Source organism: Coregonus lavaretus (assembly GCF_964263955.1).
Source record: "Coregonus lavaretus genome assembly, chromosome: 34".
NCBI lineage: Eukaryota > Metazoa > Chordata > Actinopteri > Salmoniformes > Salmonidae > Coregonus > Coregonus lavaretus.
In genome coordinates, this window is record NC_140021.1 from 27,413,758 (window position 1) to 27,441,559 (window position 27,802).

General features: G+C 43.8%; 1 protein-coding gene across 1 annotated transcript; it reads left to right on the top strand.

Annotated features, from left to right (window-relative positions):
• Nucleotides 1-459: 459 nt before the first annotated feature.
• Nucleotides 460-27,455, top strand: LOC311108972 (divergent protein kinase domain 1C-like; the record flags this gene model as incomplete). Its single annotated transcript, XM_084151753.1, has 4 exons — nt 460-675; nt 16,028-16,711; nt 19,053-19,217; nt 27,186-27,455. The coding sequence occupies 4 exons, from the start codon at nt 460-462 to the stop codon at nt 27,453-27,455; spliced, it is 1,335 nt and encodes a 444-aa protein (XP_084007879.1).
• Nucleotides 27,456-27,802: the final 347 nt, after the last annotated feature.

Here is a 27,802-nt window from a genome sequence, read left to right on the forward strand (position 1 = left end):
ACTCACAGGACAGCCTCTCAAGCAGTGCACTTGGCCATGCTTATTCAGGAAAAACACACACACATACAAACACACACACACACAGAGCAAGGAGCTGGGAGCTGGGAAGGGAGGCCAGGAGAAGGAAACCAAAATGGGGCAGAGCGCCCAAGTTTAAGAACCAGCAGCTGTCACAAGGGGGGCGGGGGGGGGGGGGGGGGGGGGGGCTCCAGACAAGCACCAGCCAGCCAGACAGCTGGCCAGCCATGGGGACCCGCCAGGCGGGAGAGAGAGAGAGAGGAAACCAGAGGAGCATGTACCCGGCAGGACACAGACCCTACCAGCAGCCCTGCAGCTCCCCAACACTAGACGGCCACTTCTACCAGAGATACAAGAAAAGCAGGCTGAGTGGGTGCTGACTAACTAGCTCTTGCCCCTGAGCGGTTTAACCAGGGGTGGGAGGGGGGTTGTGGTCAACAGATGTGGTCGTTGCGGAGGGCCATGGGGCCGGAGCCATCGCGGAGGCGCTGTCTGCTCAGGTGGCTCGGGTTGAAGGTGTGCCGCAGGAGCACGCTGGTGTTCGCCCTGCTCTGGTTCGGCTCCTGGGTGTTCCTCAATGGCCTGGTGTTTGTGCACCGGACCATCCTCTCCGACTACTGCACGGACGACAAGAGCAAGAAGATCCTGCAGAGAGTGGTGAGTACAGTACATGGGGACGGCGAACTCACACTTCTGTTTTTATGTTGACACTGAACTTGAGGTTAGTGTGTATACTGATACACACAACGTAAAATGTGTATGTGTGTGTTTGTGACATAACATAAACCATACACTAAGCCAAACAATATTGCACATGAAGATAATGTAGAGTAGATAGGTTGAAATATTGACTGATCTAAACAAATGGACAAAATATTTTCTCAGGGTAAAGTTATTTAACCAGTAGACATCTCTCTGTCTTGGACAAATACCTTTTGAATTCTGCCATCTAACACTCACAGAGTGTAACACACTGTGATGGAATTAAGCCGAATTTACAGGATATCTTCAGAGTGTAGAGCGGAGCAACAATAAAACAACTTTAGTTGCTCCTCTCTCTCTCTCCCCCTTACTCTTAACCTCTCTACCATAGATTTACGCCTTTTAATAAACTTGCTACCCCTTACAAAAAGGATTGCAGTTTTGAAACTGCAGTAAAAGTGCAGTAACTGCAGTCGACTGTGGAATTTTGGACGCAGTGATTGCAGAATAACTGCAGTGTACTACAGTTAAACTGCATAAATCCTGCAGTAAACAAAACAATTTTTGGACGCAGTATTTACAGCCTACTACAGTTAAAATGCATTCTAACTACAGTTATACTACAGTGTAATGCAGTGATATTGCACTCTGACTGCAATCTTTTTTCATAAGGGACGCGTGGAGTCCACAATCCATCCCTCTGTTTACTTATGAGACAGAATTATCTATTTCTCAAAAATAATTGCTGGTAGTAATAAAACTGTAAGACATGGTGCATTACACATTTTGCATGTTTTTTTGTTTCTCTACGCTTTTTTTCCCAGAGCAAGTCTTGATTTGATAAACAATACAGTGAGACTTAACTGTATTTCATCCAATTCCGAATGGATACTCACCTGGGTTAACTTCTAGAAGTGGCCCTGAACCTCAAACAAAAGAATCGCAATTCTTACTGGGATTACTTCTTGGTTCTAATGCTTTCGCATAAAGCGCGCTTTTAAACTGGATTACACACAATATTGAGTGCGTGATTAAATTACATTTCAGTTGGTCACTTCTGGAAGTGAGCCGCAAATCTCTTCCAGGTAGGCGTAGACCGAGACTGAAGTTGTTATTTCTCACCCAAATCATAACAAGAAGATAGCGTAACTTATCCCATTCTGGCTAACCGTCATCACTTCACCGCCAAAACCACACAAGACAGAAAGGGCTAGATTTCTAAAGCTTTGCACCAATTTTTCCAAAGGCAATTCAACTTGCACTGTAAAAAAATAAATATATATGTTGATTTAACGTAAAAAAAAACAGCTGCAATAGGATTGTGACTTTGCTCAACAAATGAGCATTGAAGTTGATTCAACATGTAAGGCAACCAGCTGCAATAGGATTGTGAGTTTGCTCAACATTTGGGCATAAAGCTGAACCAACATACATTCTCAAGTTGAATTGTATGTTCACTCAACTTTGAATTTTCGGCTGAGTAAACATACAATTCAACTTGAGAATGTATTATACCATATTTGCATATTTCCCAGTGTACCTTGCCTTTTGAGTGAATTGTCGTTACCACCCATGACTGTATTTGTTAGTGACAGACACAAGGTTGTTGTATTCAGTCCTGTAGCCTTCACTAAGTGAGCGTCTAAGTGAATATCTTATCTTTAAAATGAAACTCTTTATGACAATACATTACATATATCATAAGGCCTTTCTTTGTGGACCTAGTTACACCCTAATGCAGTGGTCTGAAACTCCTGGTTTACAGGCCACATCAAGCCTGCAAGTCACAATGTCTGCCTATTTATGAGGAAGACAATCTATTAAAGTAATGGTCTTGACCAGACTTAATAGCAACAAGTAGACATGTAATCAATTATATTATCAATGAGATAATCTTCCCAATCAGATATTATCTGCTTAATTCATCCATGTTTAATTAAGCATTTCTCATAAAGGTTTCAGAACAAATGTATGCATTTGACATTCCTATGAAATGGACATTTATTAAATGCCACCCATATGACCTGTGCAATAAATAACAGACTTTTATTTATATGGATGACACACGTCAAGGGGAGACTTCAAGACATGAACATTGCTATGTTGTGTGTTCTCTCTTGATAATGTTTTGAGCGCAGTGACAGTTCACAGAGGAAATGTTACACCCTTCTGTCTCCTCAGGGCGAAGGCCTTGGTCTCAGATCAACGAGTACCTTTGATTCCATGGAATGTTCTGTCCTCTAAATATTAAACGAAAAAGAAGGACTCAGGGTGGGTATCTAATCTGACACAATGAGCTACTGCTGATTGTCCAGCCATTAATTTAATGACACAAAATATGACTAAATACACAAGGTAATAATAGCTAGATTTCGTATTATGATTACATGAACCCCATTGTCTCCCATCAACATTTACTCTGCCAATTGCTTAAATGTTTAACCTCATAAATAACCCCAAACATGCTTTGAAATTCCCCTTTAAATGCAGCTAGTCCAATATATCATGTGGACAGACAATCAATTTGCACGAAATAGACAAACAGTGGTTGCTTTTGGCGAACTGCCCAGTGCAACAGGCCAACAGTCTGTCGGTTCTTCTTTTGACATTGTTACAGGCCCTAATGTTGGCCAACCTCAGAAAGTAGCCTCTCTTTAGGGTCAAACTGACCATTGTGTGCCGAGGTTGACAGAATGGACTAAACCCACCCAACCTCCGCTTTTGCTGTCTGAGCGTTTATTCCTGTTCAGACAGATAGTTCCTGTTCTGTCTGATGTCAGTATACATCATTATTTATTTGCATTTGTGCAATGATATGGTTAATATGTACCCACATACAGTACTCAGAGGATTTACCTCTTTATTCTGGTAAAGTGTACAGATATAAACGTGTTAAGGCTGAGGTACATTTCATCATGACCTATAATTTATTTAGCTTCTAATCTAAATGTTGTTGCATATAGTATGTTTGGGGCTAAATTGATATATTATGTGGCTTGAGGCGAACACTGAGGCTTGAGGCTAAATTGTATATAAAATGCAGTCGTTTTTATCTCAATATCAAATCATTTCTGGGTAAAAGTACCTTACTGTGATTGTTTTCAATTACAATGGTTAAGAAAATAAACCATTACTCAAGCAATAATTTTGCTAGGACTGTCTGGGAGTGGTCTGAGTGGGGAGGGGGAAACTGAAAACTAGCTATTATTGGCAGAGAGGTTTGGAACTCTTTCTTATTGGTCTATTCATTAATTTACCGCCTGGTTATGTCACCAGGCAGGCCAAAACTCCATCCCACAAAAACAAGCAGAACTTTCAGGTAGTCTTTTCAAACAGCTCTTAGGCTAAAAGGGCATTATGATAATTTTCACAATTTCACAGTATTATTCCAACCTCATAGTGTGGAAATATATATATATATATATATATATATATATATATATATATATACAGTGGGGGAAAAAAGTATTTAGTCAGCCACCAATTGTGCAAGTTCTCCCACTTAAAAAGATGAGAGAGGCTTGTAATTTTCATCATAGGTACACGTCAACTATGACAGACAAAATGAGAAAAAAAATCCAGAAAATCACATTGTAGGATTTTTTATGAATTTATTTGCAAATTATGGTGGAAAATAAGTATTTGGTCAATAACAGAAGTTTCTCAATACTTTGTTATATACCCTTTGTTGGCAATGACACAGGTCAAACGTTTTCTGTAAGTCTTCACAAGGTTTTCACACACTGTTGCTGGTATTTTATATATAATAATATAATATAATGTATTTTGGCCCATTCCTCCATGCAGATCTCCTCTAGAGCAGTGATGTTTTGGGGCTGTCGCTGGGCAACACAGACTTTCAACTCCCTCCAAAGATTTTCTATGGGGTTGAGATCTGGAGACTGGCTAGGCCATTCCAGGACCTTGAAATGCTTCTTACGAAGCCACTCCTTCGTTACCCGGGCGGTGTGTTTGGGATCATTGTCATGCTGAAAGACCCAGTCACGTTTCATCTTCAATGCCGTTGCTGATGGAAGGAGGTTTTCACTCAAAATCTCACGATACATGGCCCCATTCATTCTTTCCTTTACACGGATCAGTCGTCCTGGTCCCTTTGCAGAAAAACAGCCCCAAAGCATGATGTTTCCACCCCCATGCTTCACAGTAGGTATGGTGTTCTTTGGATGCAACTCAGCATTCTTTGTCCTCCAAACACGACGAGTTGAGTCTTTACCAAAAAGTTCTATTTTGGTTTCATCTGACCATATGACATTCTCCCAATCCTCTTCTGGATCATCCAGATGCACTCTAGCAAACTTCAGACGGGCCTGGACATGTACTGGCTTAAGCAGGGGGACACGTCTTGCACTGCAGGATTTGAGTCCCTTGCGGCGTAGTGTGTTACTGATGGTAGGCTTTGTTACTTTGGTCCCAGCTCTCTGCAGGTCATTCACTAGGTCCCCCCGTGTGGTTCTGGGATTTTTGCTCACCGCTCTTGTGATCATTTTGACCCCACGGGTGAGATCTTGCTTGGAGCCCCAGATCGAGGGAGATTATCAGTGGTCTTGTATGTCTTCCATTTCCTAATAATTGCTCCCACAGTTGATTTCTTCAAACCAAGCTGCTTACCTATTGCAGATTCAGCCTTCCCAGCCTGGTGCAGGTCTACAATTTTGTTTCTGGTGTCCTTTGACAGCTCTTTGGTCTTGGCCATAGTGGAGTTTGGAGTGTGACTGTTTGAGGTTTTGGACAGGTGTCTTTTATACTGATAACAAGTTCAAACAGGTGCCATTAATACAGGTAACGAGTGGAGGACAGAGGAGCCTCTTAAAGAAGTTGTTACAGGTCTGTGAGAGCCAGAAATCTTGCTTGTTTGTAGGTGACCAAATACTTATTTTCCACCACAATTTGCAAATAAATTCATTAAAAATCCTACAATGTGATTTTCTGGAGGAAAATAATCTCAATTTGTTTGTCATAGTTGACGTGTACCTATGATGAAAATTACAGGCCTCTCTCATATTTTTAAGTGGGAGAACTTGCACAATTGGTGGCTCACTAAATACTTTTTTCCCCCACTGTATTGTGGTTAAACTCATATATACTAATTGATAAAAAAAACGTTATTTTTTTTTTAAATTTTTCTTCGTAAATTATATTATCGGTAGGAATGGTGGAGTTATGTCGCACATGCAGCTAACAAAAACATATGGAAATGTGTGCTCTACCCAAAATTACAACCAAATAATTGCAGCATTACTGCAAAAATGGAAGAGGAAAGTGGAAGGAGGAAAAAGTAAGGAACTTGTCTGTTGGCCTTGAATTAAAGAACATAATTGGTTAAAGAAGATTGTGATAAATAAAACAGTTTACCAGTTTCATTTAAGGACCAAAAGATTGACAGCCTTCCCATATAGATTGCAAAATAGTTGGGAAGAGATTTTTGACGTATGGATTCCATGGCATAGTGTTTAGTGCCAAAATCCCTGCTGCAGTGTGTGCAAACCTGGTCAAGACCTACAGGAAACGTATGATCTCTGTAATTGCAAACAAAGGTTTCTGTACCAAATATTAAGTTCTGCTTTTCTGATGTATCAAATACTTATGTCATGCAATAAAATGCAAATTAATTACTTAAAAATCATACAATGTGATTTTCTGGATTTTTGTTTTAGATTCCGTCTCTCACAGTTGAAGTGTACCTATGATAAAAATTACAGACCTCTACATGCTTTGTAAGTAGGAAAACCTGCAAAATCGGCAGTGTATCAAATACTTGTTCTCCCCACTGTATATTGTGAGCTTTTGTAAAAGAGCACAATTAGAAAGATATGGCATATAAAAGCATACCAGATGGACATCATGAAAATGATCGGAGGAAGTTCAGGAGTAAAAACAAACAAAATATAATTATTGACTGTGTCCATAAAATGTATATAGAATGTATAAGCATGAAGTAGAGGCCTAAGCATTGTTGTTCACTAGTTTACTCCAATTAGGGAAGGGATGGTGGGGTTGGAAAGTAATAAAGGGAAATATATGTATGTATATGCGTATATGTATATATATATATATATATATATATATATATATATATATATATGTATATATATATATATATATATATATATATATATGCAAGAAATAAAAAAACATATGGGAGGTTGGAGGTGATGCAGACAATTACATTGATGGAAGTTACAATCTATCTGCAATATTAAAGCTGATCTACCCCCTAAAAAATAAAAATAAATAAAAAAAAGATAGAGTAAACGACACGAAGCTAAACAATCACACACAACATCATACAGAACAGTTCAGGACTAAATAGGGGTGGTGATGAGATGATGAGGTGCAGGTGCACTGGAGGTGATTAGGGTGCGTTGGGTTTCCATTCCGGTGTTGCCGAGGTGGTGCACTCAGACCGGTGGCTCAGTAGACCGGCGAATCAGAGCGCCGGAGGGGAGCAACAGGAGGAGACATGACAGTACCCCCACCCCCGGACGCGCGGCTCCAGCCGCTGGACATCGCCGGCCAGGAGGACGACCCCGAGGACGAGGAGCGGGCCAGTCAGGGCTGTGACTGTGGAAGTCCCGAATTAGGTTGAGGTCCAGAACATCCCCAGCCGGAACCCAGCTCCTCTCTTCAGGACCATGCCCCTCCCAGTCCACCAGGTAATGGAGCCATCCCCTACGGTACCTGCAGTCCAGCAGGTCCCTCACCGCATACGCAGGACTCCCGTCAATGTCCAAGTGCGGAGGAGGCGTACCTGGAGGACCTTAAACGGCCCCACAAACCGGGGGCTCAGTTTCTTGCAGGGCAGGCAGAGAGGGAGGTTTTTTTGTGGTCAGCCAGACACGATCCCCAGGCTGGAATACAGGGGCCTCTCAGCAGTGGCGGTCGGCTTGGTCCTTCTGATGACTAATGGCCCTCTGGAGACGGACACGGGCGGCGTCCCAGACCTGTCCGGCCCTGTGGAACCACTCGCCGAAAGTGGGCACATCGGTCTGGCTGGGTGTCCAAGGGGCCAGGGCCGGCTGGTACCCCAGGACGCACTGGAAGGAAGTGAGCCCCATGGAGGAGTGAACGAGGGAGTTCTGGGCATATTCTGCCCAGGGAAGAAACCTCGCCCACTCACCCTGCCGGTCCTGACAGTGGCAACGAAGAAATTAATGCGCTCCACCTGCCCATTTGACTGAGACCCATTTGACTGAGACCGATCTTCTCCAGGAAAGCCTTCCACACTCAGGAGGTGAATTGGGGGCCACGGTCCGAGACGATGTCCTCCGGAAGTCCATAATGCCGGAAGACCTTTTGGAACAGAACCTCAGTGACCTGGAGAGCAGAAGGAAGACCAGTTAGTGGCAAAAAAACGGCATGATTTGGAGAACCGATCTACGACCACCATGACTGTGGTGAAGCCGTCAGAACGTGGAAGGTCAGTGACAAGGTTTATGGACAGGTGTGACCAAGGTCGCTGAGGCACTGGGAGAGGAACTAGTTTGCCTGCCAGGGCATTCCGAGGTGTCTTCATTTGGGCACATACGGAACAGGAGTTGACATAGCGGGAGACCTCAGAACCCAAGGTGGGCCACCAGTATTTCTGGGCTAGAGAATGCAGGGTAGTATGCGCCCAGATCAGCTGGCAGTCACGGACACTGGTGGGTACATACACGTGCCCCGGAGGGGCATTGGCAGGCGCTGGGTCCTCCTGAGCCGCCAGGCGGATGTCTTTGTCCACATCCCAAATGACAGGTGCAACGATGAGAGACGAGGGCAGGATAGGACGCCCCAGATCCTTCCTTTCTCTTGTATGGTGCATCCTGGAGAGTGCGTCGGCCTTCACATTCTGGGATCCTGGGCGGTAGGACAGAATGAATTGGAAGCGAGTGAGAAATTGGGCCCACCTAGCTTGACGAGAGTTCATCCGTTTCATTGCCCGTATGTGCTCCAAATTCTGTTGGTCAGTAAGAATTTGGAATGGATGGACTGCGCCCTCCAGCCAGTGTCTCCATTACTCCAGAGCGAGGACCACCACCAACAGCTCCCTGTTGCCAACTCCATAGTTCCTCTCTGCGGGGGTAAGCTTTTTAGAGAAAAAGGCACAGTGATACAGTTTCTCTGGCTTACCGTGCCGCTGGGAGAGGACCGCACCCACACCCTCCTCCGATGCGTCCACCTCCAGGATGAAAGGACGAGAAGGATCTGGGTCTTTTAGGATGGGCGCTGTGGTGAACCACTCCTTCAGCCTCTTGAAGGCAGCGTCAGCCTCAGGGTTCCAGGTCAGCTTCTGAGGCCCACCCTTAAGGAGAGAAGTGAGCGGGGCGGCTGTGGAGCTGAAGGACCTGATGAAACGCTGGTAGAAATTAGCGAAGCCCAGGAAGCTCTGTAGGCCCTGATGGTGATGGGAACTGGCCATGACCTGACGGCGTCTGTCTTCACTCCCTCCATGAACACCCCCTGAGGACTGATCCGGTATCCCAGGAAGGAGATGGCCTGTTGGTGGAATTCACATTTCTCCCCCTTCACCAACAGGCTGTGATCCCGGAGGCAGAGTAGGACAGCTCGGACGTCTCTGACGTGCTCCTCGAACGTAGCCGAGTAGATCAGGATATCGTCGATGTACACCACCAACTGTCTACTCAGCATGTCACGGAACACGTCACTACTGGAACACCACCGGCAGGCAGGTCTTCTGGCATGAGGTGGACCAGGCTGTGATCCTCCTGGTGCTCCAATTGATGGTGGGGTTGTGTAGTCTGAGCCAGGGCAATCCCAAGATGATCCGGTGAAGGGGTGACGTGGCAATGTGGAATGACAGCTCCTCGTGGTGCTCCAGTAGTGTGGGAATGGTAATGGTGATGGGGAGAGTGATGTGCGTAATGGTGCCTGATCCAAGGGGTTGATTTTCCAGTGAGGTGACATGTAGCGGAGATAGCAGTGACACGGTGGGCAAACCCCATTCAGAGACCAGCTCCCTATCTATAAGGTTCCCCGCTGATCTGGAATCTATCACTGCAGTAGAAATGGAAGAGAAGGAATAACCAGTCACCGTTATGGGAACTAAAAACAATGGTTTTGTGATAGCAGCTGACGTAACACTCACGGAGCGGCGACGGGAGTCATACCGCCTAGATAGGGAGCCACCAGGAGATCTGTGGTCCGTGGTGGTGTAGGGGGTGCTGCCCACCTCCATGGGTGAGGATTCGGAAGCAGGACGGCTTCCATCGCTCCGGGAGGTGTTGGGAACACCGTCTCTCTCTCAACATGCCGTCAAGACTGATGGATGTGGTGATGAGGGTATCAAGGTCCATCTCGTTGTCCTGACATGTGAGTTCCGTCTTGATGTCCTCCCGTAAGCCTCTCCTGAAGGCCGTGCGCAGAGCACGCTCATTCCAGCCGGAAGACGCCGCCACCATGCGAAAGCTCAGAGCGTACTCGGACGGGGCCCCTCTCTCTGTTGTAGATGGAGGAGACGCTCACCCCCGTCCTTTTCCTCCGTGGGATGATCATACACCGCCCTGAACTGAGCTAGGAAGGTAGGGTAGGGAAGCGCCACTGCCTCCTCCTTCCCAGACTGCCGTGGCCCAATCCAGCGTCTTTCCTTTAAGGAGCGAAATCACCAGCGCTATCCTGGCTTGGTCAGATGGATATGCCCCAGGCTGACGCGCCAGATAAAGTGAAACCTGTAGCAGGAAGCCACTACATTTAGTAGTTTTAGTAGAGGTTTCCCGCAGAAGTGGGTGATAGCACAGGAACAGGTGGATTGGGGACACTCGCCGCTCCCTGAGGTGGAACCGGAGCGCTGGGCAGATTTTGCAGAGTTTGGAGCACTTCCTGCATGGCGGCGTTCAACTGGGCAAGCTGCTGCTGGTGCTGGTCGAGGCACTGGGAAACTCCTGCTGCATCCATTTTCATTTGGTGTGTGATTCTGTGACGAGTACTGAGTATACGAAGTGGCAGGACGCAGAGGCAGAAATTAACAAGGTTAAGGTTTACTTAAAAATTATAAAGAGAAATAACAAAGATTGAGTAAATGACACGAAGCTAAACAATCACACACAACATCATATAGAACAGTCCAGGGCTAAATAGGGGTGGTGATGAGATGATGAGGTGCAGGTGCGCTGGAGGTGATTAGGGTGCGTTGGGTTTCCATTCCGATTTTGCTGAGGTGGTGCGCTCAGACCGGTGGCTCAGTAGACCGGCGAATCAGAGCGCCGGAGGGGAGCAACGGGAGGAGATGTGACAATTTCATCACTTCTCAGCTGGCAATAGGGGTTTGTGGTTTCGATTTTTTTGTCATCCATAATGGTTACAGACAAAAGCAAACAGAGAAAAAACTGAAACATGTTAGGTGACAACAAAAGTGAATTTACATTTCAATAATATATTTTATTAAACCCTTTGTAATGCCTGTTTACATCAGTATCTCTCAATACTGTTTCTTTATTATCTAACCACATAGAGAATATTTCTTTCAAAACTTGTATTCTCCCTTTAGCACCTTTTATAGAGGGATAAGGGTTCTCAGAGTATCAAAGGGACAAACCGCAGGGCGACACAACATCCCGTTCACAAAGACCCACAACAACACCCGACCCCTAATTGTGCTATGTCATAGAATGTACTAGAAATATAATATTTTTATGGTATGCTAAATCAACAAACTAATTCTAAAATGATCCCATTCAACTGGCTATGTTGTGAGTCCTCTTTTTAGTGGAACCATCTGTTGTACACACTGCGAGCACTGTTCGGGGGTCTTTTCTTTTGGCAGTCTTTACTAATTGAACAAATCCCTTAAGCTTTTTACTGCACACCTTAATAGCTTTCTTTATTCACGCATTTAGCCAGACATACATTGGCATTGCCTGGAGATAGGGAACGGTACCAAGGCCACTTCAATGTGAATTCTAATGATGGTTGTGTTTCGTAGGATAATTACAGTACTATTACAAAAAGTATACATTATATATACTGCCATCCGTAAAGAAACTGTAAATATGCTATTGTGTTCATTTTATGATATGCCATTGTGAATAATAATTATACTGTGATAATAGTAACACTCAACATGTATGTACTGTATGGCTTCACAGCTATGTAACCACTTGTGGAGATGGAACAGGCCATACAAATATGAATATAATATCTGTGGTCAAATCAAATCAAATGTATTTATAAAGCCCTTTTTACATCAGAAGATGTCACAAAGTGCTTATACAGAAACCCAGCCTAAAACCCAAAACAGCAAGCAATGCAGATGTAGAAGCTTTCATTTTACTTGATTTGATTTGATTTTGAGTTGATTTAATAATGTCTGTGGTAACTTTTGTGATTTGTAAATATATGTGCTAGTAAACCAGCCTTTCTTTTAGATTAGAAACAATATGACGAAGGTTTGAATCCCATAGCTAAACTATCAATTCATGCAACATTATAAAGTGCTACTGAATAAAGTGGCTTTGTTTGAGTCCAACAAGCAGCAATGAGGTTGTGTATAGTGCATACATAATTGTGGGAAACTAGTACTCCCAGTGAACTGGACTTCTTGTAAAACAGGCCACCCACTCAGTGCCCTCAAAATGTATCTATTTATTGCTCTTCTCCATTTAAAAATGAATAAACACAATGTCCACCCAAATTCACACGCTACACAACAATAGTACCAACTTTGGTTTGATGATTTACAGTACTGGCTTACATTGGCCGCGAGTGAGCCCAAATAATTCTCACATTGTTCCCGCTCGGCAATTCGAGCCAAATGTAGGCCTATATAATCTAGGCTACAATGTATATATTTATATGATTGTCTGCCAACTAATGGGAACAAAAGGTCTTCTCTGGAGATATTTGAGCAGATCTTTGTTTTCAGGCTCATTTTTCCAGTGTTGTGAGTGAGATAAATCTGAGTAGAGCTAAGGCCACTGTGGCAGGACATTCCACACATGCCTACTCTGACCAGCGCTTGGGCTTGGCTGCGCTCCGCTTGACAGACCAAAGACACATTGGTCCACTCCAGACTTAACCGTCACCTCGCCAGGGGGAGAGCTCAATAAGCACGCAAAGTGCAATTCTACAAAATAATTATGTTTTTAAGATTATTTGAATAACAGGAATCTAACCAAATTTACAACATGCATTTAAACGAATGTAATTCCAAGTGATTTGTTTGTTATTACACACATACTAAGGGCTTTTACGCTCTTTAAGCTATAGCTCCATTTCCCATTAGCTAATAAGATCACAGAATTATGAGTATTGTAAAAACCTAGGTCTACTGCCACTTCCAGGTAGACTCTCTTCATATGTAGATGCCTTCGGTTTTCAGAGTAAGAAGTGTGTGTAAACTTGCAGTAGTTTGTAAACATTGGCGTTGTCTGTTTGATTTCATTCCAGTCATAGAATAGTAATAAAAACGTAAATGGTGCAAATAAAAGGGAAGTATTTTCTGTGTGGACCCATCTTTGCAGCGGTGAAAACGCTTAGTAAACCATGTCATTGGGCTAAATCAGAAACTATGTGATTAGCTTTTGTTGTGTCTTTTAAGGTCAATGTATTTGCTCTTTAGAATATGGAATGTGCCCCAGAGACAGAATTTAGTTTTTGCTCAGCCAACAGATATTTCCTTGATTCTGATTGATGGCCAATAGATTTGTTCATTGTCTTTTGTGGGATTTCGAGAAATAAAATGTAAAAGAAGGAAAAGTACAGAAAATAAACAAAACCCCTGATTTTTTCACTGCTTCATCCAAACCCTGCAATCATGATGATATGTCTTGGCTGGTGAACCGAAGGTTCATTAAGGATGTGGACTACTTCAAAGTCTGGAGGGTATTGTTTCCCTGGGACCACTTATTCATGGTCAGAAAATCATCCAGTGTTAATTAAAACAAAATGAACACAGATAATGTTAAATCAACACTGACAGTGTGGAGTCTGAGGACTCATATGCACATCGGAGTAATGTTAAATTAATACACTGCTTATTGTAAAGCCTTATATAAAAAAAGTGCTTTGAGAGTAAATTGTAGACTTACCACCCATGGCTGTATTCGTTAGTGACAGAGACATGGTTGATCTTAAGCGAATATGTTATCATTCAAAAATAAATGTTTAACACAATACCATACACATTTCATAAGGCCTTATTTTGTGAGTTTTACCCTAATACAGGGGCCTGAAACTCATACACATCACTTTGAACCAAAATCACACCCATCATTATCAAATTTCCCAGCTTGCTCTATTGCATGTTGATTTTTAGAATTGTTTGTTTCATTTTTATGTTTGTGGTTTCTGCTCAAAGTGATGTGTATGAGTTTGAGGCCCCTGTATTAGGGTAAAACTAGGCCCTCAAAATGGTATTGAGTAATTCTTCATTTTTGTTATGATAACATATTTGCTTAGGTTCTCACTTGGTGAAGTCCATAGGATCGAAAATACATGAATACAACAACCATGTCTCTGTCACTAACAAATACAGCCATGGGTGGTAACTCTACAATTCACTCGAAAGGCACGGAAAATATTTTAAGGCTTTACACTAAGCAGTGTGTTCATTTAACATTGTTCCGGTGTGCATATGGGTCCACAGACGCCACACTTTCAGTGTTAATTTAACACTCTTGGTGTTCATTTGTTTTTTATTGAACACTGGAGAATTTGCTGTGTGTCATTAGCTAGAGTTTGAAACGCGACCCATACATGCTGTGGGCGTCAGCAGGGCTATTTATTGACTTTAGCTTTTGTACTGTAATTTGGCTCCTCTGTATATATCCACAACTGATAGTAGGACACATAAACTATAGCGGAAGCCATGTTCATTGGGAATTCACTTCGTTATTAATTGCAATCCAATGCTTTACAGACAGACAGGAGTCATTATATACATTGGGTACTCCAACAAGCAATTACATGTACATTGTAAACTCCAGCGCATATACAAATGCAAGCGAAACACCATGACAGACTTGAACGCAGTTCAACCACCATGGTGGGAAAGTTTACATGCAAACAGAAGCTACAAACAGCTGCAGTCCGAAACGGTGCAAGGACCAGCAAATCCAGGGAATTCAAACGTACGTTTGGAACTTGGCAGCCGCACTGAAAATTGTAAAAATATTAACATTATGGCCACAGCACAGGTTAGCCTACATGGTGCCGAGAGATAGCAGGGGCACAAAATAATTGCAGGGGTCTCTGTGTTCAACCCTCTGGAGATAAGGGGAGGACACTTAGGCCCTTTAGCTGACTGCAGTGACCATCAAACTATACGATACAGCTTGAGACAGTCCACTTTCATTTGTGTTGTCACCCAGCCTAACAGATAGCAAAGTTGGAGCGCAGTAAAGTCTGCCAATACAACCATACTATGAGACTCAAGGAATTGATATTGTGTATAATATCAGGACAATGCTGTTGACTCTTTTCATGTATTTTGTGAAATATAAACATGATCACGCTATACGGACAACACTTAATTGTAATGAAAATAAATTGTCCACAGCTACATTGTTTTAAATTATTACCAGTGGAATTACTTTGGAATTACATGTATGTTATTTCACCAATTAATACAAATTCATTGTGTCACTACATTGTGTGCATGTAAAGTATTACCTAGGCTTGTAGGCAACATGTAAGAGAGGCCACAGAGAGTAAAGGGTGGGGAAGGAACAAGAAACCATTGTGAGGGTTGGTGATAAGGGAAACACGGCTATGGCTAAAGTGCTAAAGCCATGCCACCCAGCCAAGGCCATTAGGCATCTGATCTTGCTGAAATCGTGACCACCTCAAGATGACAGGTGTTTACATTGGAATGTGGGCAGAGAGGGATTTTCTCTCTAATCCCCCAGGAACACTAATCATTTCCAACTTCTGGACCGACATCTATGCACCGAGACTTAAAACAATCGCATTTGCTCGCTAATCCGAGAAATCGAGAGCAGGTTAGAGGCTGAGTCTGAAGTGTGATGTGATATAATTCACCATCAACTGAAAAATTAGTATCAAATGTACTGCTGCGTACAGAATTGCCCATTTTAGGTTCAGTAGCATAATCACACAGTGCCATTCCCTTATTAGGATGAGACATGGACTACAAATCACATTTTACAAATCTTCTGTTGAAAAATAACCACTATTTTCTGCAAAATTGTTGGTACCTCAAATGCATTTTAGAATATTTTTTTTCACCCCAAAAATGTATTTTGACTCTGCCATGACAACCGTACTATGTACACCAAAAATAATTAGATTTTGTCTGTATGTGTGTGTGTTTATGTCTGTCTATCTGTCCCAGTGTGAGGAGTATCGCGAGGGTGCCCTGACCGGTGACCTGTGCGAGGACCTGTGCGTGAGCGACCAGGTGGAGTACAGGCGCTGCCTCTACTACGAGAACGGTAAGAAGGTGATCGAGGCGCGCTGGCGTGGCACGCACGTAGTGCTCAAGTCCAAGCTGGAGAACTTCTCCTCCTACGAAAGCCTGGGCCTCCTGGAGTACCAGGACCCGGCCGAAGAGCTCTCTCCCCTGGACGTGGTCTTCTACGCCACCCTGGAGATCAGGAACTCCCTGGGGCTGGACGTAAGTGGCAACGCCTCGCTACCATCGCTATGGGGCCAGAGGCTTAGGGAGCGTGGGCGGACCTACTCGCGGGCTGAGCTGGCATCGCTGTGGTCTCTGCTCCAGCAGGAGGAGTACACGTTCCTGAGGGTGCTGCAGGACCTCAGCCACCACATAGCCAAGGTGTTGGGCTCCTGCGGACACTTCTACGCCGTGGAGTACCTGTCGGCAGGCCACGCCTGGGACCAGAACATCTTCTCGCTGGAGGAGGTATCGGCGGGCCCATGGACGGCGAGGGACATGGTGCACCGCATCGCCCTCAGCTTCTTGGACATGGCGTGGCGCTTCGACAACGACTTTTCGCATCGCCTCCACCTGTGTGACATCAAGCCAGAGAACTTTGCTATCCGGAAGGACCTTACGGTGAGCCGACCACGTTTGCACACACACACACACTTGAGCATGCAGATGCACACACATACGAACACACACTCACACACACAGTACACCCATAGACACACATTCAACTAACACACATACACCTCAAAGCAAAGAGTTGCTGACTCCCTCACACAAAACAACAGAGGAGCCTTACTTGAAGGGTAAGCTGTCATTAAAACTGTCCCAGAACGCTGCTGGGTACCCCTCACAGATCTGAGATCTGTTTCTCTTTAGTGGTGGAGTTCAGATTCTTCCTGTGTAAACAAGACAAGGTTAGGAAATCTAGCTCCCTTTTTTCACACTAAGACAAACAGACCGACCCGATTTATGCCCCCATTCGCATTAGTAAATTTATCCACGCAATACAGCGGCACATTCATCCGCAAAGTGCAAACAGTTTGACGAGAGCAATGCGGTGTATAAAGAATGACGAGGCTCCAGGCTGTTTAATTGTTTTCCACAAGGACAAAATGGCCGCTTGTGCCATTTATCAAGATTGTATTACATTTGTTTTTACCTTAGTTTGTCTGTTTGAAACCTATGCATATTTGGCTGATTATGACCTATCAAGGACTGAGAGCAAGGTGCAAAGAACAACTTACATTGCATTTTTTCAGTGCAAAATGTGTTGTATTTCTGCTGGTGGGTGATTCATAGCATTAACAGACATACAACATTGATATAACTATTTTCTGAGTAGGTCACATAAAGGGAATGAAAAGCTAACATCATTCACACAAAATTATAGTGTGAGAACCGAGGGTATTACAATTTTATTAACAGTCCTCTCTTCTTGGCACCATTTTCAATTGATTTCCATAAAAATGAAATAATCTGGCCACAAAGAGCTGTTTGAGCAATCAATGAAAAACATATGTATTATTTTCAGAGTCTGTAGACTTGGCTTATGTAGCTATGACGCATATTTAGCTTGAAAGGAAATCATTTTTCCTATTTTTGGAATGGAGAAAATGATGTCATTGTTATACACCGTATTATCATGTTTGCAGCGGCATTCCTAACTGGAAAACATTATTTTGATGAGGCCTTTGATGATATAACCATTGTTATAGGGACATAATTTTGTGTGTAATGTGCATGCGGGTCAGAATGCTATTGCAAATTACCCTTTGAAGAAAAAAAGTTATATGCAAGCTTTTATTTTGCTTGTGAATGTTCGGAAGAAAAACCGTTTTGCAAAGCTTTTTTTCGTCATGTTTTTTTCCCCTGTATAATTGCTGGTAAGTTGACACTTTTTTGAAAGCATGGAAGTTCAAAAGATGACGCTGTTTGAAATTAAACATAATATTATCGTACCTATCATGGTTTACATAAACCGTGAGCTCATGTGATAATGTGGACAAAGACCAGGAGAAAGGAGAGGAATCCAAAGGAGACGTGTTTTTGTTTATGTTTCAGCTGCTCCGTAAATTAAAAAAAGTGTGCTTTCAATCCCTCCTTTCTCTGTTTTTCTAAAGTATATAGCTCCAGGGGATACAGCTGATCCCTGCTTCCGTTTTCTCATGTTATAATAAAAAGGAGGAAGTGAAATGTCTATGTTATATACTGGGGGACCAGAACATATATTGAGAGGGTATATTGTCTATATTAAAAGTATGTTGGGGGTAAACAGTATATCAGGGGCTATATTGTATAAATTAAAAGTATACTGGGGGTATATATTGGGTTGGCTTGCTTCGTTGCACTAGCGGTAATAAAGTGGTACTTACTATATCTAGAGAGAATCCCACTTATTATCATGTCTGTCAGCTCTACAGCTCCTTAAAACGCTATGCTTATTGTCTCTTATTTTCACTGATCACTAAGACAAGACCTTCCCAGGTTCGACAGTGACAGGTTTTATTTATTTGGTGGCGTGTAGCTGACATTAAGTGCTGCAGTGGAGTCATTCTTCACGGGCCATCTCTTGCAAAGAGGACGAAGCTATCGAGCCATACAGATAAAACAGCAACTCCCTTAAACAGCAACGTGAGAGAAAATTAAGATATTTCTTTCTTCTCTATAATCACGTCAATGAGAATTTCCAAATATATACCACAGGAATATTTACAATTTGGTTATTCTTGATTTATTACCCTCCCTTTAAAAAAAATGAGTTTTTCAGAATAGGGAGATGGGTGAAAGGGGAAAAGCAAGACAGAAAGTAGTGGATGTAAGCGAGGATAGGCCTGATTTATTTGACTACATAAAATACATTTGATTGATTGATTGGGTATTGAATTCTTGTGAGCTCCGGAGTTGGCAGCAATGCAACTTGATCAGACTCTGCCACTTACTCACCTCTCTCTGTGCTGTTCTGCAGGTGGTGGCTATAGATGTGGACATGGCTTTCTTCGAGCCCAAAATGCGAGACATCCTTGAGCAGAACTGCACTAACGACGACGACTGCAACTTCTTTGACTGCATCTCCAAATGCAACATGAAGACGAACAAGTGCAGCTCAAAGCGGAGAAATAGCAACCTACAGGTATTCCATATTATAATTAACAAAAATATAATGTTGGTCCCATGTTTCATGAGCTGAAATAAAAGATCCCAGAAATGTTCTCTTAGATTTTGTGCAGAAAGTTGTTTACATCCCTGTTAGTGTGCATTTCTCCTTTGCCAAGATAATCCATCCACCTGACAGGTGTGGAATATCAAGAAACTGATTAAACAGCATCATCATTACACAGGTGCACCTTGTGCTGGGGACAATAAAAGGCTGCTCTAAAATGTGCAGTTTTGTTACACAACACAATGCAATCAATTCAATCAATTTTATTTTATATAGCCCTTCTTACATCAGCTAATATCTCGAAGTGCTGTACAGAAACCCAGCCTAAAACCCCAAACAGCTAGTAATGCAGGTGTAGAAGCACGGTGGCTAGGAAAAACTCCCTAGAAAGGCGAAAACCTAGGAAGAAACCTAGAGAGGAACCAGGCTATGAGGGGTGGCCAGTCCTCTTCTGGCTGTGCCGGGTGAAGATTATAACAGAACCATGCCAAGATGTTCAAAAATGTTCATAAGTGACAAGCATGGTCAAATAATAATCAGGAATAAATCTCAGTTGGCTTTTCATAGCCGATCATTAAGAGTTGAAAACAGCAGGTCTGGGACAGGTAGGGGTTCCATAACCGCAGGCAGAACAGTTGAAACTGGAATAGCAGCAAGGCCAGGCGGACTGGGGACAGCAAGGAGTCACCACGGCCGGTAGTCCCGACGTATGGTCCTAGGGCTCAGGTCTCTCAGTTGGCTTTTCATAGCCGATCATTAAGAGTTGAAAACAGCAGGTCTGGGACAGGTAGGGGTTTCGTAACCGCAGGCAGAACAGTTGAAACTGGAATAGCAGCAAGGCCAGGCGGACTGGGGACAGCAAGGTGTCATCATGCCCGGTAGTCCTGACGTATGGTCCTAGGGCTCAGGTTCTCAGAGAGAAAGAGAGAACGAGAGAATTAGAGAGAGCATACTTAAATTCACACAGGACACTGGATAAGACAGGAGAAGTACTCCAGGTATAACCAACTAACCCCAGCCCCCCGACACATAAACTACTGCAGCATAAATACTGGAGGCTGAGACAGGAGCGGTCCGGAGACACTGTGGCCCCATCCGAAGAAACCCCCGGACAGGGCCAAACAGGAAGGATATAACCCCACCCACTCTGCCAAAGCACAGCCCCCGCACCACTAGAGGGATATCCTCAACCACCAACTTACAATCCTGAGACAAGGCCGAGTATAGCCCACAGAGGTCTCCACCACAGCACAAACCAAGGGGGGGCGCCAACCCAGACAGGAAGATCACGTCAGTAACTCAACCCACTCAAGTGACGCACCCCTCCCAGGGACGGCATGAAAGAGCACCAGCAAGCCAGTGACTCAGCCCCTGCAACAGGGTTAGAGGCAGAGAACCCCAGTGGAGAGGGGAACCGGCCTGGCAGAGACAGCAAGGGCTGTTCGTTGCTCCAGAGCCTTTCCGTTCACCTTCACACTCCTGGGCCAGACTACACTCAATCATATGACCTACTGAAGAGATAAGTCTTCAGTAAAGACTTAAAGGTTGAGACCGAGTCTGCGTCTCTCACATGGGTAGGCAGACTGTTCCATAAAAATGGAGATCTATAGGAGAAAGCCCTGCCTCCCGCTGTTTGCTTAGAAATTCTAGGGACAATTAGGAGGCCTGCGTCTTGTGACCGTAGCGTACGTATTGGTATGTACGGCAGGACCAACTCGGAAAGATAGGTAGGAGCAAGCCCATGTAACGCTTTATAGGTTAACAGTAAAACCTTGAAATCAGCCCTTGCCTTAACAGGAAGCCAGTGTAGGGAAGCTAGCACTGGAGTAATATGATCAAATTTCTTGGTTCTAGTCAGGATTCTAGCAGCCGTATTTAGCACTAACTGAAGTTTATTTAGTGCTTTATCCGGGTAGCCGGAAAATAGAGCATTGCAGTAGTCTAACCTAGAAGTAACAAATGCATGGATTAATTTTTCTGCATCATTTTTGGACAGAACATTTCTGATTTTTGCAATGTTACGTAGATGGAAAAAAGCTGTCCTTGAAACAGTCTTGATATGTTCGTCAAAAGAGAGATCAGGGTCAAGAGTAACGCCGAGGTCCTTCACAGTTTTATTTGAGACGACTTTACAACCATCAAGATGAATTGTCAGATTTAACAGAAGATCTCTTTGTTTCTTGGGACCTAGAACAAGCATCTCTGTTTTGTCCGAGTTTAAAAGTAAAAAGTTTTCAGCCATCCACTTCCTTATGTCTGAAACACAGGCTTCTAGCGAGGGCAATTTTGGGGCTTCACCATGTTTCATTGAAATGTACAGCTGTGTGTCATCCGCATAGCAGTGAAAGTTAACATTATGTTTTCGAATAACATCCCCAAGAGGTAAAATATATAGTGAAAACAATAGTGGTCCTAAAACGGAACCTTGAGGAACACCGAAATGTACAGTTGATTTGTCGAAGGACAGACCATTCACAGAGACAAACTGATATCTTTCCGACAGGTAAGATCTAAACCAGGCCAGAACTTGTCCGTGTAGACCAATTTGGGTTTCCAGTCTCTCCAAAAGAATGTGGTGATCGATGGTGTCAAAGGCAGCACTAAGGTCTAGTAGCACGAGGACAGATGCAGAGCCTCGGTCTGACGCCATTAAAAGGTCATTTACCACCTTCACAAGTGCAGTCTCAGTGCTATGATGGGGTCTAAAACCAGACTGAAGCATTTCGTATACATTGTTTGTCTTCAGAAAGGCAGTGAGTTGCTGCGCAACAGCTTTTTCTAAAATTTTTGAGAGGAATGGAAGATTCGATATAGGCCGATAGTTTTTTATATTTTCCGGGTCAAGGTTTGGCTTTTTCAAGAGAGGCTTTATCACTGCCACTTTTAGTGAGTTTGGTACACATCCGGTGGATAGAGAGCTGTTTATTATGTTCAACATAGGAGGGCCAAGCACAGGAAGCAGCTCCTTCAGCAGTTTAGTAGGAATAGGATCCAGTATGCAGCTTGAAGGTTTAGAGGCCATGATTATTTTCATCATTGTGTCAAGAGATATAGTACTAAAACACTTAAGTGTCTCTCCCGATCCCAGGCCCTCGCAGAGCTGTGCAGATCCAGGACAGCTAAGCCCTGGAGGAATACGCAGATTCAAATAGGATTCCGTATTTTGCTTTCTAATGGTCATGATCTTTTCCTCAAAGAAGTTCATGAATTTATTACTGCTGAAGTGAAAGCCATCCTCTCTTGGGGAATGCTGCTTTTTAGTTAGCTTTGCAACAGTATCAAAAAGAAATTTTGGATTATTCTTATTTTCCTCGATTAAGTTGGAAAAGTAGGATGATCGAGCAGCAGTGAGGGCTCTTCGGTACTGCACGGTACTGTCTTTCCAAGCTAGTCGGAAGACTTCCAGTTTGGTGTGGCGCCATTTCCGTTCCAATTTCCTGGAAGCTTGCTTCAAAGCTCGGGTATTTTCTGTATACCAGGGAGCTAGTTTCTTATGACAAATGTTTTTCGTTTTTAGGGGTGCAACTGCATCTAGGGTATTGCGCAAGGTTAAATTGAGTTCCTCAGTTAAGTGGTTAACTGATTTTTGTCCTCTGACGTCCTTGGGTAGGCAGAAGGAGTCTGGAAGGGCATCAAGGAATTTTTGTGTTGTCTGAGAATTTATAGCACGACTTTTGATGCTCCTTGGTTGGGGTCTGAGCAGATTATTTGTTGCGATTGCAAACGTAATAAAATGGTGGTCCGATAGTCCAGGATTTTGTGGAAAAACATTAAGATCTACAACATTTATTCCATGGGACAAAACTAGGTCCAGAGTATGACTGTGGCAGTGAGTAGGTCCAGAGACATGTTGGACAAAACCCACTGAGTCGATGATGGCTCCGAAAGACTTTTGGAGTGGGTCTGTGGACTTCTCCATGTGAATATTAAAATCACCAAAAATTAGAATATGATCTGCTATGACTACAATGTCTGATAGGAATTCAGGAAATTCAGAGAGGAACGCTGTATATGGCCCAGGAGGCCTGTAAACAGTAGCTATAAAAAGTGATTGAGTAGGCTGCATAGATTTCATGACTAGAAGCTCAAAAGATGAAAACGCCATTTTTTTTTTTGTAAATTGAAATTTGCTATCGTAAATGTTAGCAACACCTCCGCCTTTGCGGGATGCACGGGGAATATGGTCACTAGTGTAACCAGGAGGTGAGGCCTCATTTAACACAGCAAATTCATCAGGCTTAAGCCATGTTTCAGTCAGGCCAATCACATCAAGATTATGATCAGTGATTAGTTCATTGACTATGACTGCCTTTGAAGTGAGGGATCTAACATTAAGTAACCCTATTTTGAGATGTGAGGTATCACAATCTCTTTCAATAATGGCAGGAATGGAGGAGGTCTTTATCCTAATAAGATTGCTAGGGTGAACACCGCCATGTTTAGTTTTGCCCAACCTAGGTCGAGGCACAGACACAGTCTCAATGGGTATGGCTGAGCTGACTACACTGACTATGCTATTGGCAGACTCCACTAAGCTGGCAGGTTGGCTAACAGCCTGCTGCCTGGCCTGCACCCTATTTCACTGTGGGGCTAGAGGAGTTAGAGCCCTATCTATGTTGGTAGATAAGAGGAGAGCACCCCTCCAGCTAGGATGGAGTCCGTCACTCCTCAGCAGGTCAGGCTTGGTCCTGTTTGTGGGTGAGTCCCAGAAAGAGGGCCAATTATCCACAAATGTTATCTTTTGGGAGGGGCAGAAAACAGTTTTCAACCAGCGATTGAGTGCTGAGACTCTGCTGTAGAGCTCGTCACTTCCCCTAACTGGGAGGGGGCCAGAGACAATTACTCGATGCCGACACATCTTTCTAGCTGATTTACACGCTGAAGCTATGTTGCACTTGGTGACCTCTGACTGTTTCATCCTAACATCGTTGGTGCCGACGTGGATAACAATATCTCTATACTCTCTACACTCGCCAGTTTTAGCTTTAGCCAGCACCATCTTTAGATTAGCCTTAACGTCGGTAGCCCTGCCCCCTGGTAAACAGTGTATGATCGCTGGGTGATTCGTTTTAAGTCTAATACTGCGGGTAATGGAGTCGCCAATGACTAGGGTTTTCAATTTGTCAGAGCTAATGGTGGGAGCCTTCGGCGTCTCAGACCCCGTAACGGGAGGAGTAGAGACAAGAGAAGACTCAGACTCAGACTCCGACTCGCTACATAATGGGGAAAACCGGTTGAAGGTTTCTGTCGGCTGAATGAGCGACACCGGTTGAGCATTCCAACAGTATTTCCCTCCAGAAGCCATGAGAAAGATGTCCGGCTGCGGGGACTGTGCGGGGGGATTTATACTAACGTTACTGTCTGTACTTACTGGTGGCACAGACGCTGTTTCTTCCTTTCCTACACTGAAATTACCCTTGCCTAACGATTGCGTCTGAAGCTGGGCTTGTAGCACAGCTATTCTCGCCGTAAGGCGATCGTTCTCCTGTATATTATGAGTACAGCGACTGCAATTAGAAGACATCATGTTAATGTTACTACTTAGCTTCGGCTGTTGAAGATGTTGACGAACCATGTCCAGATAAAGCGTCCGGAGTGAAAAAGTTGAATAAGGGAAAAAAGTTGCGATGGAAAAAAGGAAAATAAAGTAGAGTTGGCAGCTAAAACGCATAGGAAAATGACTCTTCTGTCTCGGGATAAAACGTCTGGGGTGAAAAAGTTTAACGAAAAAAGATGAGTGAGGACAAAACTAAAAAGTTGGTAAATTTGTTGAACACAGAGATTGATTAAACGTTTATTAAAAGTAAAACGTGAATAGTTTGGCAGGTAGCCAAGTAGCAACAAACAGCACAGCAGCACGGAGACAATGCGGAAGCGAGACGGAAGCAAAAAATGCCACAGATGTCTCAAGTTTTCAGGGAGCGTGCAATTGGCATGCTGACTGCAGGAATGTCCACCAGAACTGTTGCTAGATAATTTAATGTTAATTTCTCTACCATAGAGAATTTGGCAGTACGTCCTACCGGCCTCACAACCGCAGACCACGTGTAACTATGTCAGCCCAGGCTTCTTCACCTGCGGGATCGTCTGAGACCAGCCACCCGAACAGCTGATGAAACAGTGGTTTTGCACAACCACATTTTTTTGGCACAAACTGTCAGAAACCGTCTCAGGGAAGCTCATCTGCGTGCTCGTCGCCCTCACCAGGTCTTGACCTGACTGCAGTTTGGCGTCATAACCGACCTTAGTGGGAAAATGCTCATCTTCGATGGCCACTGGAACGCTGGATAAGTGTGTTCTTCACGGATGAATCCCGGTTTCAACTGTACCGGGCAGATGGCAAAATGACGTTGTGTGGGCAAGCAGTTTGCTGATGTCAACGTTGTGAATAGAGTGCCCCATGGTGCCGGTGGAGTTATGGTATGGGCAGGCAAAAGCTACAGACAACGAACACAGTTGCATTTTATCGATGGCAATTTGAATGAACAGAGATACCATGATGAGATCCTTAGGCCCATTGTCGTGCCATTCCTCCGCCGCCATCACCTCATGTTTCAGCATGACAATGCATGGGCCCATGTCACAAGTATCTGTACACAATTCCTGGAAGCTGAAAATGTCCCAGTTCTTCCATTGCCTGCATACTCACCAGATGTATCACTCATTGAGCCTGTTTGGGATGCTCTGGATCAACATGTACGACAGCGTGTTCCAGTTCCTGCCAATATCCATCAACTTTTCACAGCCATTGAAGAGTGGGACAACATTCCATCTTTGCGTTTATATTTTGTTCATTGCATTTTCAACTCGCTCTACAACTCTCAATATCTATACTAAAGCCCTCAACCTTTAATTTTTTAAATTATTAATGTGTAATTGAGTGCTGCAAGGAATGTTAATTGCTTATGATAACACTAGGGTTTTTCAGAGTATGATTATAATACAAGAAGCAAACCCAGGTTAGATAAGACTTTAAAAGTTCCTCATTAGTATAATTAGCGTCAAGGGGCATATATCAAAATAAATCACGAATTGCAAGGGATTGTAAAGGATTTAATCTAATGCAGATTATTAATGCCTTGCACATGGAAATAAACTTTTAAATACCATTTCCCAGACGTTCGCGGAGATCACGTGCAAATCACCCTTAAGGCCGGGATTCAATCCGATTGCATTTTTCAGGCAATACACGTTGTAAAGGCAATGTTTCTGTGTTCGCGGAGATCACATTCATGGTGAACACTGCATATGACAGGCTCAATCGGAAATTACCTTTAAATGGCATGTTGTCCACATCTGCAATCAGATTGAATCCCAACCCAAAAGTCAATGTAGTACGCAGTTCGCAGATCTGAGTTTGTTTGAATACCGACCTTGAGTCAATACCTAGTCATTGACATACTACGCATCCAATTGATAAATTGACATACTGTCGTCACTCATACTGCTGGATGCACTGGAGAGGCGGATAGCTCCCAGACAATGTCGTTTACGTGATGACACCAGGTCCACCTCAAGGCCACAGGTGGCTGCTGCGATACCTTTCCTCCACTCCTGATCACTTATCGCAACCCTCGCTGACCCCTACCTCTCTATTGTACTGCCTGCTATCCAAGAGACAATGGAGGCTTTTTCTTTTAATGATTGCGGGGGTCAAGGAGGCAATTTGTGTCTGGGGGGCTTTCGTCCCCTTCAAATGGGCGTGTAATAAGAATATGACTGATAATGACCCCGGTGATAATTAAATAAGAACAGAGGAACAGTAGGTCACTCTCACAATGACTATTGATTGTCCCCTCCTCTTCTCTCTACTTTCTGTTACCCCTTTCCTCCTTTCCTCTTGGGTCTCCCACTGTCACCCCCTCTTCTCTCCTCCTTCTTCGCTCCTCTCTGGTTTGTCACCCCCTCTTCTCTCCTCCTTAATTCTGCTCTGGACAGGTGATCTGTGAGAAGATCTTTAGGCCCTGGTTTGCTCCCACGCTGCTGGGCGCCAAGTCGGGTCTCCCCCTCCAGGTGGACCTCCAGCGGGCGGTGCAGGAGTGCGTCGAGACTGTGGGGGGCGAGGACGAGGAGCAAGCCCGGGCCGTCCAGAAGCGGCTGTTGGACCTTCTCACGGGCCTCCTCCACCAGGGGACCTCCTCTGAGCATGGGGGCGAAGGGGGCGCAGATAGAGAGGGCATTCACTCTCACACAGCTCTTAACTTCTGAAACATTGCACTGTTCACCCTCACAAAAACTATACAGTGAAGAAACCAACTGTATTGGCTACATGAGACAAAGCACATCTCAATCTCCATCTCAACCAAAAATCTAAGTAAAAAAAATGTATTAAATCAAATCAAACTGTGTTTAAAGTGCATTTAAAGTTTGATTTGATTTAATTATGTTCTTTAACTTAGATTTTTGGTTGAGATGGAGAAGTGAATCCAACATAATTATTATTAACTTGTAGATTCCATTTGAAATCAATTAAAGCTTGAAACCCTAGGCCTATCCTGCTGGGGAAAAACTGGTTGAATCAATGTTGTTTCCATGATGTCGTTGAATCAACGTGG